At 41.5% G+C, this 13,976-nt stretch overlaps 1 protein-coding gene across 2 annotated transcripts; it reads left to right on the forward strand.

The window, feature by feature from the left end:
• The first annotated feature begins 154 nt into the window (after positions 1 to 154).
• Positions 155 to 10,393, forward strand: SARAF (store-operated calcium entry associated regulatory factor). 2 transcript variants are annotated; one of them, XM_021532599.3, is made up of 6 exons: positions 155 to 286; positions 977 to 1,152; positions 2,383 to 2,773; positions 5,760 to 5,868; positions 7,387 to 7,505; positions 8,002 to 10,393. In XM_021532599.3, the coding sequence occupies exons 1-6, from the start codon at positions 211 to 213 to the stop codon at positions 8,025 to 8,027; spliced, it is 897 nt and encodes a 298-aa protein (XP_021388274.3). In that variant the 5' UTR covers positions 155 to 210; the 3' UTR covers positions 8,028 to 10,393. The 2 variants fall into 2 exon arrangements, with proteins under 2 accessions (XP_021388274.3, XP_085434223.1); XM_085578097.1 differs by lacking the exon at positions 7,387 to 7,505 and having other exon boundaries at positions 8,002 to 10,218.
• Positions 10,394 to 13,976: the final 3,583 nt, after the last annotated feature.

Here is a 13,976-nt window from a genome sequence, read left to right on the forward strand (position 1 = left end):
AGCGGAAGCCGCTTCCGGCACGGGGCAGGGGCGTGCCCCGCCCCTCGCGGGCCGGCCCCGTGGCGCTCATACGTGGCGCGCGCAGGGCCCGCGGCGGCAGCCCCGCCCCCTCGCCGCCCATTGGCCCCACGGCGCGTTGGGGCGGGGCTTCCCCGCGCGTTCCGGCGCGAGCGCCGCCCCGGGCGGACGGCGGCGGCTCCCGGTGCTGCCATGGCCGGCCTCGCTCCGCGCCTGCTCCTCCTGCTCTGCGCCGCCGCGGGGCCCGCGCTGGGCTGGGACCGACCGGGTGAGACCCGCGGGGATAAGGGGGCTCAGCGCGGCCGCAGCCGCCCCTGCGCTCTCCGGGCGCGTTGGCGATTCCTCGCGGCCCGGCACCGCGCCGTGCCGCCGGTTAGCGGCGGCCGGCACGGGGAAAGAAGGGCTTGTGCCGGGGTCCGCGGCAGGAAGGTGTTGGGGTTCGGGCTCCCTCTAAACCGGCTCGTACGGCAGCAGCGATCCGCGCCGCGGTCTGCGGCGGTGTCTGCCTGCGAGGGGTAGCCCAGAGCCGCCTCGGACGGAGACGGGGAACCCTGCCATGTTTCCCTCCGGGCGGCTGGTGCTTCCTAGAGCTTCGACTCGTAAACGTGCAGGCTTACTGCTTCGGCCTCTGTGGCCAGCCTTCTCCTGAGAGGAGGCCCTGGTGGACAAGAGGAGTGCTCCTGCACAAGCTCTGACAAGCAGTAGGAAGTTTTTCTCAGGAAGAGTGATCAAATATTGGAATCGGCTGCCCAGGATGGTGGTGGAGTCACCGTCCCTGAAGGTGTTTAGGGAAAAACTAGACGTGGCACTCTGTGCTGTGGTCTGGTTGACATGATAGGGTTCTTTGATCGAGGTTGGACTCGGTGATCACAGAGGTCTTTCCCAGCGGAATGTGGGGAAGCAGACTGATGTTTTCATCGTTGGGGCAGTGTGTGAGTCTTTGTGCTGCCTGTTTCAGGGAAGGTTCTGCTGCGGGACGTTCAGGCGCTCACTCTCCACCGAGGGCAATACACAACATCCAGGCGGACAGCTTCGATCCCTCAGCTGCAGTGCACAGGAGGCTCTGCGGGGTGTTCCCATGCCCCCGAGGTTGTTCAGTGTTACAACAAAGGATGGGATGGCTATGATGTACAGGTAACTATTTAAAACTTACTAAACTGTTTATGAAATCACTTTCCCTCAAGTTGGTAAATTCTGAAGGAGCAAAGAACAGTGAGCTAGGTTGTCAGTAAGATGCTTTTTGTTAAGATGAACTCTTGTGCTGAAACTTAACCTAAATACTTTTAGGTTTGGATTTTTGAGAACTACTACAGTTACGTGTTTGATCTGTCTTTGAAGGAGCTAATGTAAAAGTATGACCTTGGTTGGTTTTAAATAAAATGGTGCTCAAGTTTATAAAATCAAACTCTTGCAAACTCCAGAGGATACTTTTTAATTATTATTGCTGTGTGAATTTGCATTTTTTATTAGCGTAGAAAGGGCTTCTTAATATTTGATTCACTTCAGCTCTACCTTTTAAAAACTAGATTTCAGACTTGCCTGACTTTCATTTGCACCTTTGGATGTGAGTGCTAGTCAGTAAATTCTTGACTCTCAGCTGTTAAAGATGCTGTTGTCAATAGATAACCAGGAATCAAGGCTGAAAGTAATTGCTAAAACTGATTCAGTATTGTCAAAGAACAGTCAAATATTAATTGGCAGTTGGTACTGCTGTACTGAATTACTAATTTAGAGACAACTACTTTATTATTTCCTCTCCAAAATGCATGTCATGTGCCACTAGAGATCCCTGTGTTTGGATACCTCAAGGGAATGTGAGCCTGGGGATCCACCTGTATTCAACCAGAGAATTCCCAATATAATTGTTAAATGTTGCATATAGATGCCTAATGATGTCTGTCCCAGTTTCTTTTGATTTCTGCACAGACACAAATGGACACAATGGTGCACTGGATCTCCAGCTCATGTGTTATGTTTCTGTAGCTCTGCCATTGAGTTTGCACAGGACAGGCATTTATTATGTAACTGTTGCACAGGGTACAGCACATTTTTAGAAGTATTGCTGTATCTTAGGAAGGGATATTTGAAAAAGTGTCCAGTGAAGAAAAAACTAAATCTTCCAGAGCTGAATTCTTCAGTGTTCTGAAAGATAAGATATTTCTTAAGTTTTAGGATTTAATGTTCATTTAAACATCAAATTCCTACTCCTTTTCAAAATAGGAGCACACGGAGATTTCTTACCTATGGCCTGTAGATGATTTGTTAGCAATTACTGCTTTATTTCAGGGCATGTGTGGGGAAACAGACGGATGTTTTCATCTTTGGGGCAGTATGTTTTACTTTTTACTGTGTTTATTTTTTCAGTGGCAGTGCAAAGCAGACCTGGAAAATGCCTACCGTTTTGGACAAATGGAAGTGAGCTGTGAAGGCTACGATTACCCAGATGATCCTTACATACTGAGAGGCTCCTGTAGTTTGCTGTTCAAGCTAGAGCTGACTGCAGAAGGTGAAAGGAAAATGAAGAACTCTGGAAACTTTGGCTCTAGCTATTACCAGTCAAGGAAAGATTATTCTGATTTTGGTTCTGGAGCAATTGTTGTAATTGTTCTTCTCGTTCTTGCTTTTGGAGTATACAAGTTCTTCCTCAGCAGCCAGCAGTCTCAGCAGAGTTCTGGGGGCAATGATGGCTTCTCTCGGCCCTTCTGGCAGAGTCAGCAGGCACCTCCTCCTCCTGGTTTTAAGTCCACCTTCACAGGTAGGGCTCTGAGCCATTTACAGTATTCAAACGAGTGAGCAGGATTGTCCTGTTTTATCTGTGGTAAGGGAAGGTGGGATAGAGTTAAACCACAGCATTTGCAGGCAACTGCCCAACTGGCTGCAGAGCCTACGGTCAGCTTTGTATTCTAGAAGGTCTTTGTTCAAAAGAGGAAATAAGAGCTTGGCTTTCCACAGGCTGTTGTGAATAATTGTATTTATCCATCTTTCCCAACATCAGGCTTTCAGGGCAGGCTGCCCTTTTGAACCTTTGAAAAACTACCTCCCCATGCTCTGCAAGCATTCTTTTCATCACCTGTGAAATAGCAGGATTGTGACAGGGAGAAAAATTGTCATAGGCAATCTAGAAAAGAGAATGTTCTTACACAGGCAGAAACAAACCCATGCCAAGGGAGCACTCTGAAACTTTACAGAACAGCCTTTCAGCCCTGATTTCATTCACAAAGCAGTTGATGGAGTGAGTATCATGTACCAGTCCTCTGTTTAACAGGGCTCCAGTGTAGTCCTAGCAGCTGAAAGATTTGGTTCCCAGAGCAGAGAACAGTGTCTATGAACAGTTGTTAGAGGGTACAGCATCTGAATCTCATGTGGGGCCTTTCATCTGAAGCTGAAAATTACAAAAGCAGAGACAGGGAAAAGAGGCAATTTTTCTTTTCCCAGAAAACTGGTGACTTCTGTCATATAATAAGTGATCTGCCTTAGGCTGTCATAGTGTCTCAGGGAAATAAACATTACTCATCTGGTGTCTGACTAATTTAACCCTGTAAACATGCAAGCTGCTCACAGCACTGGAACTTAAATTACATTCTTACAAGTTACATAATTTTTTTTCTCTTTTTTTGTTGCTAGAGAAGGGGTTTTGGCAAGAAAATATGTAGCAAGAATTAGGTTTATTAGTTGAAAGTTTATATTTTAATAATGCTTATTAATGCTTTCTCTGAGTTTTGTTCAAATGGCTTGGCCAACAGAGGGTGCAGTATAATTCTTTTGGATTGGGCATGCACAGCAGAAGCTTTCAGCTGTACCTGCACCAGAAAATTAAAGGGAATCTGCTTCTGTTGGCTTTGCAAATTGTTTTGCATGTTTGTGTTGTGTGGGCATCAGTGGCCATATGTGGGCATAGCACTGGCTGTACTGTCATGGTCAGTAGGAGCCCTGGCCATGACACACAGCTCTGTCACACTGGGCACAGGAGAAACAATGAAGGGTTATTTAAATTTTTTTTTTCTGTTCAGTTCCGTGTCAGTTAATTGCCCCAATGCATTTTTCTTTGCAGGAGTCACAAATCTAGCAAGGGCAGGGCCTTGAGAATGTTTTCTTGAGGATTGCTGAAAACTGAGACATTTAAAATACACATTGGGAGCCATATAATGCTTAACTTGTGATGTTTTTAATAAGGCATGTCAATGATTTGTCTTTAGATTTCAGGCAAAGTAAGGAGGAAAACTGAAACGTGCAGCCATAATTGTTAGGCTACTTCATACATTCAGTGTCTGCCTTACATTGTGGGAACAGAGCAAAAGCACATCTCTGAATATGTATGTCCATGTGTTCCAGGAATGTATTAGTCTTTGGAAACCTGGACAGTAATGAAAAGCAATGTTGTTCACATATTGCTGTTAATATTTAATTTACCTCATTTTAAATCCCCTTAACATGCAGAATGTGTCCTGTTGGAACTTGTTTAGCTAGACTATCTTAATTAAATTCTGCTTTCTCTCAGTTCTTTGACATGATTTTTAATGTTTGCTCTAGATATTTAAGAAAAAAATTACTCAGTTTTCTGAGTCAGTGTTCAGTCATGGTGCTTTTGAACAAATGGTTAATCTCCGATTAAGATTGTTTTTGCAGCAAATTAAGTAATTTTTTTGTTGTTCCAAATCAGCATAATTTAATGGTATATCATCCCAATGAGAGTTTATATTTCTCCCCACACATTCAAAATTAAATTCAATATCAAATCCAGTCTAGACTGATACTGATTATTTCATTATTGTTTTATATTCTATGACTTCAAACAACCCATATCAGTCTGAAGGCAGAGTAGGCCCTCTAATTTTTACCTATGTCATCTCTGGCCCACTTGTTCAGGTGGGCATGTTTCAGGGAGACCCTAATGCTAATTCAGTCCTTTTTATACTCCCTTATGTGTTAAGCCCATGGTTGAGCTTATTCTTGCATCCATGATATCTTAGACCAGAAAATTATTCTACTTTGGGTTTGTACTTTTTCTTTCTAAATGGAAAACATTCATTCTGGCTCAGAACCTTATGTTAAGTGAAGGTCACATGGCCAAAAATTAGTGGCTCTCATTTCCCCACAACCTACTTGATATGCTTGCAGTTTCATCAAGGTATTTGTCAAGCTTGGCGACTCAAGTATAATGAAAACTTTGCAATGTGGTTGCAGTTAGCTTGGCTTTTGATAACGAGTTCCAGACTAGGATTACCAGGAACAATACCAGTAATGTTAGTGTTACACTGAGCCACTGTGACTCCAGCTGTGCAGCTGTGCTCAGTGAGATTAGGAGCTCTGTGTCTTTGTGGTTTGCTCACTCTGCAGTGTTACCTACTTGATTTGTGTTCCTCCATCTGCTTCTGGCCTGCTCGGTGACCTTCAGCAGATTATTTTTCTTAGTTTCCTTTTCTATTTTTAATCTAACTTGTCTGTTTATAGATCAGCAGGCAGGGCCTCCTTCCATGTTTTGCAAACTCCAGGGTTGTGAGATGAAGTGGAAGCAGATTTTTAACATAAAACTCTTTATAGTGATGTTGGTTTATATGGGGTGTTCTGCTTTCTGAAATGTGAGGCCTTTCAAGTTAAGCTTGATTGAAAATCTGCTGAAATCAGGAGCAGTTTGTTGTCTAATTTTCCATTATCTTTAACAGGAGAGAATTCTGTTGCAACAACTGGCCTGAGGATTAGTCTGTTACTAACTTATTCTTCCTATTTTCATTTTGTTTAAGATGACAACAGCTTTGGAACTCACTCCCATCATGGAACCAGTTCAGGACCAGGATTTTGGACTGGATTAGGAGCAGGAAGCTTGCTAGGCTACTTGGCAGGCAATCACAGGTAAAATATGCATACTATCAGATTTTAAGCATTTAAGCTTTCAGGGGGTATGCCATATGCTATATTGGCAGTAAGATTTCAGATCTGTATCATTCAAATTATAAAATCCTACATGTCATTCAAATTATAAAATCCTACCACTAGAAGAATTTTGAGCAGCTGTTTGTAGCTCCAGGACTAGAGACATTTCAAACATGTTTCTGAGGAGAATTAGAAAGACTGAGATACTTTATTCTGCTTCCTCTGACCTGGCATGATGGCCTGCAAGTTTAAATTGAGCATTTAAACAATTTATCTGCAGAATGCCTTAAAACACACATAGTCATATTAAGCATATAATCATCTATATATGGATCTCTTGTATCAGTGTCATCTTTCCTAAAATAAGTCTGGATGGCCATATTTTATATAGGCTTTTAGACATTTAGAGTGCATAATTTTTAGATTAACAGTTTAAAGAGAGCAGTTGCTGCTATTTTAGGCTTCAATGGAGAAAATATGAGATTCCTGCAGGGAATCTTCAGAACCTAAGCAGTTTTCTCTATTTATTAAAGGACTTGCCTAAGTATCAAGGCGATTCCTGTAGAAATGTAACAGATTAGAGAGTAAGATATATGGACAAGAGTGTATGCTAACCATCTGCCTTGTAAAGCTGTGGGCTATTTTTAATAACAGAAGCCTTATATTAATTCTGCTAAGAATTTTTCTAATGTATAATGTATAATGTGTTAAAGTTTTTATTGACCTGGTATTTCTTAAGGCTTAAATACATGGCTCTTCTGTTGAGGCATTCTATTTATGTAGTATCTACATATGGTTTGTTCCCTGATTTCTATACACACCCCCATATCAGTAGGACAAATTATTGTTCAAGATTAGAGATCTAAGTGAGTAAATCCAAATACATAAACAAGCTTCCTAACCTGGGCTTCTTTTTGCTTAAAACAGTCTTTGGTCCGCTATTATTTAGTTTGGTTTCTTAGGCTGTTGAAATTATGTGCTGCAAAATGCTGGTGCCAGGAAGTGTGAGAGAGCTGTTTGTACATTTCAACAACAGGAAATTCCATATCCATGGAAGCAAGTAATTTTAAGTGACTGAGTCAAAGACCATGATATGTTAGTGTTACTGATATGACCTTTTCAAAAGAGTTAACAAAAGGATATTTTCTCTTGCCAACTATGGCTGGGATGTAGGTGATGCCAAAATGCATTTAAACTTCAGATTTCAAACGTCTTTCTTGTCAAAATTTCAGAAAGAAAAGTTTCCTCATTTGCAATTGTTTAGAATTCCTTATTTTGAAGCTTAATTTCCTTTTGAAAATCTACATATTATGATATCACAGCACTGGATGTCCTTGCTCTCAGTGTGTTAACTACATTAAATAGGAATATTTCCAGCTTTGAAATAAATGCTTACAGTTCTCCCTTGGAGGTGCAGTTCTCTTGTTTGGAGTGGTATCTTCTTATTTTTTCCAAAAGCCACTAATGAAGCCTTCCTTCTACTGTGTTTCATGCCAGAGCACAGCCACATTCCTCTTATCACAGTATGTGGACAGAAACCACAGCTGTACCTCCTATGCATGGGTACTCAAGGAATTCCATAAAAGGCAGCAGTTCAGGAACAAGAACTGCTACTGGTAAGGCAAAACACCTTTCAATTTCTTGAAGCTCAAGAGACTTTGACCTATCAAAAACATGCAGATGTTAATTACAGTTGAACAAGCATCCTTGTTTTATTTTACCACTTAGTGTAGATGGCATGTAACAATGTCCCTTCCTTCTATTCCCTATGGAAGTAGGGCGTGAAATTCCCCACAGGCCTGTGGTAGGCATGGCACCATCAGCATGTGGCTTGTCTTCACTCGCAAGGTGCATTAGTTTAAGGCTTTCCCTTCTGATGAGCACTACACGTACTCTTCTCGAGCAAACGTGCACAGACATGTTCTCTGTAGAATGCAGGTTGTTTAATCTGCAAGTGCAGAATAATTTCCAGGCCAATCAGCCTTCAGTTGCTTGCTGTTCTGCTTCATGTGAATATGTTTATCTCATCTCTATTGCCACCTTTAGCCTTTTTAGAACTAGAGAGTTCAATGGAAAGGCCATGGTAGAGCTGACTTTTTTTTTTTTTTTCAGGCTTTGGGGGCACAAAGCGAAGATGAAATCCTTACATTATTACGTCAGAGTAATTGAATAAGATCCTGTTGTGTACTTGTACTTCTTTTAATAGTAGTATACTTCAGAAGTGGATATGAGGTATGAAGGATTAGGCAAAGAATTCCTCACTTTCTCTGTGAATTCGCACTGCTGTTTAGGGTAACACAGATGTCATCCACTAAGAGAGCATCCACTATTTCAAAACAGCAGTATCTCCTACAGAAAAAGCTCATCCAAGTCAAGAAGAATGATTTACAGTGACTGTGTATCTGTCTGTACTTAAGGCATTATGGCAATGATATCCTTACTAGATTTTCAAAGCATCGATCTTACTACTGTGTTCTGAGCTTCATTTCATTTGGTCCAGAATTCCTGTTAATTTCTTTCCTCTTTACTGGTAGTCCAGCATCTACCTGATATGTAAAGAGTGCTGTTCTTTGAAACTACTTTTGTTTGCCTTTGCAGAATTAATGTGAACTTTACTGTAAGTGCAGTAAATGTTGGAGTTCTTCCTCAGTGGACAAGAGCAAAACTGTGTATAAAGAGATTAACATTAGTATGTTTGTATCTGTGCTATGTGACCGTTGGAGCAAAAATGTGCAGATTCATGGATTCTTCATGTTATAGAGTTTATCCAAGGTAACTGTACAAACCTGGGGGACTTTGTCTATATGTTATTTGGGGTAAAGAAATAAATCTGGAAATCTGGACCTTTTTCTGGAAAACTGAGGTAATTTAAATTCAGATGATTACAGATGTTTTGCCTGCATTGAAGCCACAGATTTTCCTATTAATGGTGGATGTTGGCAATGCTGTGAAAACTTAAAATGTGAATGGTCTGTCCTGCTAGATCACCTGTCCAGGGCACAGTAAACCAAAGGTGCTCATTGCAAAAGGGAAGTGAATATTCTTAATGCAAAGATGATGGAATCTCTGGGGCACAGCAGGCCTTGATACTAAGCTAAGAAAGGAAATTGGATATCTAACAGGATGTAAACTTCCCCAAATGTGCTTTTTAAAAAAATGAAATGCTGTTGAAGAGTGAGAAGCAGAGAGGCCTTGCTTTGTTCTGATATTTTGGGGCCTCTGTGAAGTGTCATACAGTTGACTTCTCTCCTGGAAGAGGCATTGCTGGATGAAAAGCAGAGAAATTTCTCAGGATTGTGTGGAGAGGGGAAGAGTGAAGAATGCTTGATCACCAGTTCTTCTCCAGACCCCCTTCTAACAGTTTAGACGTGTTTGTGTAGGCACAGCTCACGTATGCTGGCAGCAGCCAGAGAAGCATTGTCTTTCAGCCTTGTGAAAATACTGTGTCTGAAAATACTGTGATACCAGCTATTACAGAGAAAGCAAAGCAATGTTCTGCTGATGTTTGCAGCTCCTCAAGTAGATGAAGTAGGTCTGGTTAGTCTAAGAAAGTGACTTCAGCATGACTCAGGGAAAAGCAACCCATGTCCATTCATGAGTATAGAAGGAATTAGTTAATATGTTAACACCCAAGTTTGGTGTATGACTTAAGCAACCAAAAGAGAGAAAATCAAAAAAGAAAAGAAAAAATATACAAGCAAACCAAACCAGCAAATTCCAGAAATCTTTATGGAGCCAACAGCCAAAAAAAATGCTTCATGAGAAAGTTCTTGTACTAAAAGTATTATCAGTTTCATTTGATACTTTCAAAATTACTTGAGGGTGAAATTGTGCTTTGCTTCTCACAACTACCCGAGAGCTGGGGGAAAATAACTGCATTAATAGTCTGCACTGTGAACCTAAAAAGGGAAGTGACAAAGACCTTACTGATGTCCTCTTAGAAGGTTCTACCTTTTATGAGAAGAAGTTCATGGTAAATCTCTTATCTTTATAACAAAGTGTAGCAGAAGAATATACTTTAAATATGGAGTTCTTACTTATTTCTAAGTGTATTCAGGTTAGGCTTGTCATAGTCAGTATTTGCTTTGTCAACTAACTGCATAACAATGAAATTGGATTTTTTTCTAACTGGGTAGTTGGAAGCTGAAGTTTGCTTTTAAATTACAGTATCGTATAAAATGTTTTAGACAATGTTTTCATTTGTATTTATGTATTTATAGTTTCTGCATTAAATGTGCAAAAATATGATACATAAGTCTACTATAGCTTCTGAATCTGTTTGGATATGTTTGCCCTTCCCTCTTATAAAGGAATGAAATAAGTGAATAAGGAGTGTTTTTGTCTTTAAATCACTATCTTGAGGCCTGCAGGGATGGCATTGTCTGTTTTCTCAGAGTTCTCTGTCTCATCATCTACTTCCTGGGTAAATAACATCATATTTTCCCCACGGATGCAAAGTGCGTAAGCTGTATGTTGTTTCAATAAAATAATACAATACTGGGAATAGTTACTGTATTGATTATGTTTTCAGTAGCAAAATACTGAATCCTATAAGAAATTGAAGGCTTTCTTGTAGATCAGGGCTTGGGATCTGAGTCTGCAGAAAAGCTGTTACGTCAGCATGTTCCTCGTTTTACACAGTGGTGAGCTGAGCCCTTCAAAAGAATTTATGGTCATCACTGCTGTTACTGGTTGTGGAGAGAGCAGAATTCTACACAGGGATAGCCTAAGCTCATGTATTGTCTTCTTACACAGAGGATGTGTCACTGCTGAACAAAGACATGGTCTACACAGAGCATGTAATCTTGGCAGGTGTAAACTGGGGTTAAATGGGAGCCTGCAAATTCTGCTGTCAGTGTTTCCTTCAACAAATGCTGATGCTCCTGAGTAAAAGGAACTCGTGGACCACAGTATAGAGCTCATAGTTCTGAGACTTTGAGCTTCCTTCCTGAGCATCAGATCTGGAAGGTCCTAGTCTCCTTTCTAATCCTGGGCAGGGTTCTGGCAGCGTCTTCACAGCAGCTTCATAGTTGTAAGGCATATGTAAATGCTCAAACCATTAAATGCTGTTGTAGGTAGTTACAATTCTATGTGGTACCTGGGACCAGAACTGCTTGTACTCTGACAAGGCTTACATCCTCACACAAAGCTAAAACTCATTGCAGAAACAAAACTCCTGGTTTTACAGCTGACTTCCCATGAAGCATGTGATGAAAAGAAAAAAAAAAATATGGACAGAGATAGGCTTGATAAGCTTTCTTCATGCTGCTCTGTCTTGTGACTCAGCTGCCAGGTCAGATCTTGGCAAGTTCTGTGGAGTGTCATGCTGTGCACCTTGCTCTTTTCCCTGGGTGCCATGTGCGTTTGACTTAGCACCAAGGCAAGACAGTAGGTGGTTGGTTTGAAAAATAAAATTCTTCTATGGTCATCACTTTACATCATTAAGTTCCAAAAAGGGAATTAAGCCAGGTACTGCGATTTTCAGCACTAGGAGTTGTTGCACAGAGAAATTACTGAAGTAAAGTAGCAAGTAATAACTACCTGCCTGCACAGCTGTCTAAAAGCTGAAAATGCAGCACTTGCACAGACTGTTGTCCACTTAGCACTAATTAAAAGTGATGTATTTTTTCTTCATTACTAAAACAAATTTGTATTTTAATTTTAATATTTTCAGAATCCCTATCAACCAGTGATTGTGGTGGAGAAGTAGCCCAGCTGTCTGTGAACTAAGGTGGATGAGCAAGTACACAAAAACATTAAAATCTCACAGCAATGCAATCTGTACCAGCAGACAATGCTCTTGTGTCCTGTCTATTGAAACATAATGTCAGGTCCTTCGTTCTCCTTTCATACCTCCTGGGGCAGCTCGGGGTTGAGTGCTGTGTGGGAGCAGCTCCTTATCACTCGGCATATTTTGCTGAGGCCTTCCTCTGCAGCCAGTCCTTTTGCTTTCCTAATATTGTGTGTAGCTGCAGTATTCTTCACTTTCTGACACCTCCTTTTCTATTGCAGCTGTGACTTGCCAATGCTAACGAAAATAATCAGCAGACTCAGTTTCTGTGGCCTGTATATCTTATCTCCTGCTGTCTTCCATCTTGTGGTTCCCTCTGTTCTAGCTGGGGGTCAATGTTTATTTAGCAAGGAAAGGCTGAGCAGTTGTAGAAAGTGCATTGAGCTGGGAATGGATGGAGTAGATAGCAATGAAGTCAAGGGAGACAACTGTCAGGCTGTGAATTGACCTATGGGCAGTATGTCTGTGGAAAGACTTTTTTTTTAGCTTTTTGTCAGAAAAGCATTTTTGTCAAAAGTACAGTATGACAGCCGGGGATTTGAGCTGGTGAACTGGCAGCAAAGGAGAAGACCTGAAAACATTCTTTCCATCCTAACTTAGGAATGATTAAGACTTGTAGCACCAGGAAGCTGGCCAAGGATGTGCTAGCTCAGCCACTCCACAGTCATGCCATTGCAGGTCCTGCAGGTAGATGTATGTTTAAAGATACCAGGTACTTCTAAAAATGCCAAGCAGAAGAAAGGTGACTTGGCCCTGCATCCATGTTTCTTTCCTTCTGCAGTGTGACTTAGAATGAACAGAGAAGGCCAAATGTGGAAAGAGCAGCAAGCAACTATGACAAGGGGTAGCAAGTAGGCCAAAGTGAAGCTTGCAGGGGAAGTCTGTGTCCTAGTATGTCCTGCCTGTTCCCTCTTCTCACACAACAGCAGGAAATAGTAGGCAGTTCTAATAGCTGTTGTATCAGGATTATTTTACTGAATTTTCCTGCATCTCTAAAATTAAGTCCTGCAGGCAATTACCAGTAGTATGAATTGACACCTTTTGCTATCAGCGTCATCTGAGCCATTCCATAATTCAGACTTCAAAGTAGCCACTGTGAAATTTGGAGGAGACAAATCACTGCCTGCTTAAAGACCAGAGTCTCTGTAGTACTGCATAAGGATCTTTTCCTCATTTCCTGCATTTGCCTTGACTTCCCTGGCATCAAGACTTATTCAGTCTTTGCTGTGCAACTTTATTTAGATGTCATTGTGCTCTGAGACTTGGCCTTGAGATTACAGCCCTGACATCATTGTTTCTGTAAGCTTTCTTCTCTGTGCCTCCTGTGTCCTTGTAACCAGCATGTGGGGATATCTTTATTGAGGCAGCACTGGAATTACCAACAATCCAGAATACCTTTTGCTGCTGCTGCCTAATGGGAGTTATTCATCTCCCAGTAAGCTCCTGTGGTCATTTTCATGTCATTTGGCAGCTGTAAACATACCACATCTGCTTAAATGGACAGACAACAATTACAGTTGGGGGGGAAAAAAGGGGGAAAAAAAGTGCAATGAATGCAGATAAAATGTTGTGCTGGAACAAGTTTGCAGAGCTAACCTTCACCATGGGATTACTTTATCAACATTCTTCTCCAGGAGTTAGATGAGTACTTTATTGATGTGAATTTTAAAAATGCCTTCAGTGTCTTCTGTACTGCAAGAGTGGAAGACTTAAAACTGTAACAGGTTTGGTGTTCAACAAAGTCAGACCTGTTCAGGGCTCTTTGTAGTTTGACACACAGCTTGCAAAGAATTGGTAGCAGTAAAAAGGGAGGTTAGGTCAGCATAGGAATTTATGTGGCTTTAGCATAAACAAAAACAAACTGATCTGTGCTGTTTCTGTAACCGAGGTAAAAACAAGCTCCAATCAGTCTGAAGCAGCTCAGAAGGTTGTTCCTATCTTTGCTTTGAGCTGAGATCCTGTTCGGCACAAATTGTCATCTGCTGCTGACAACTACTGTCAGCACTGAAGTCCTCTTTCCCTTAGGTAGGCAAACCCTCTGTCCCCATTCTGACTATTAGAAAATCAGCCACCCCCCCTGGGTCATAGTGCAGTGTGACTCTGAGTTGGCAGGCTTGGGTGGTTAATTCTACATTAACAGGTGGAAGGATTTATTTCCTTTTTAACAAGGAGCTGGGGATTAGGCTGTAAGTGAATGTGTATAGAGCTGAAACATGTGCAAATGTAAGTGATGAGAGGAAGACCATACTTGACTCGGGTAATCCAGTTTTACCTAAGATATTAATACATTCCCTTT

Source organism: Lonchura striata, chromosome 4 (assembly GCF_050655825.1).
Source record: "Lonchura striata isolate lonStrDom1 chromosome 4, ASM5065582v1, whole genome shotgun sequence".
Classification (NCBI taxonomy): domain Eukaryota; kingdom Metazoa; phylum Chordata; class Aves; order Passeriformes; family Estrildidae; genus Lonchura; species Lonchura striata.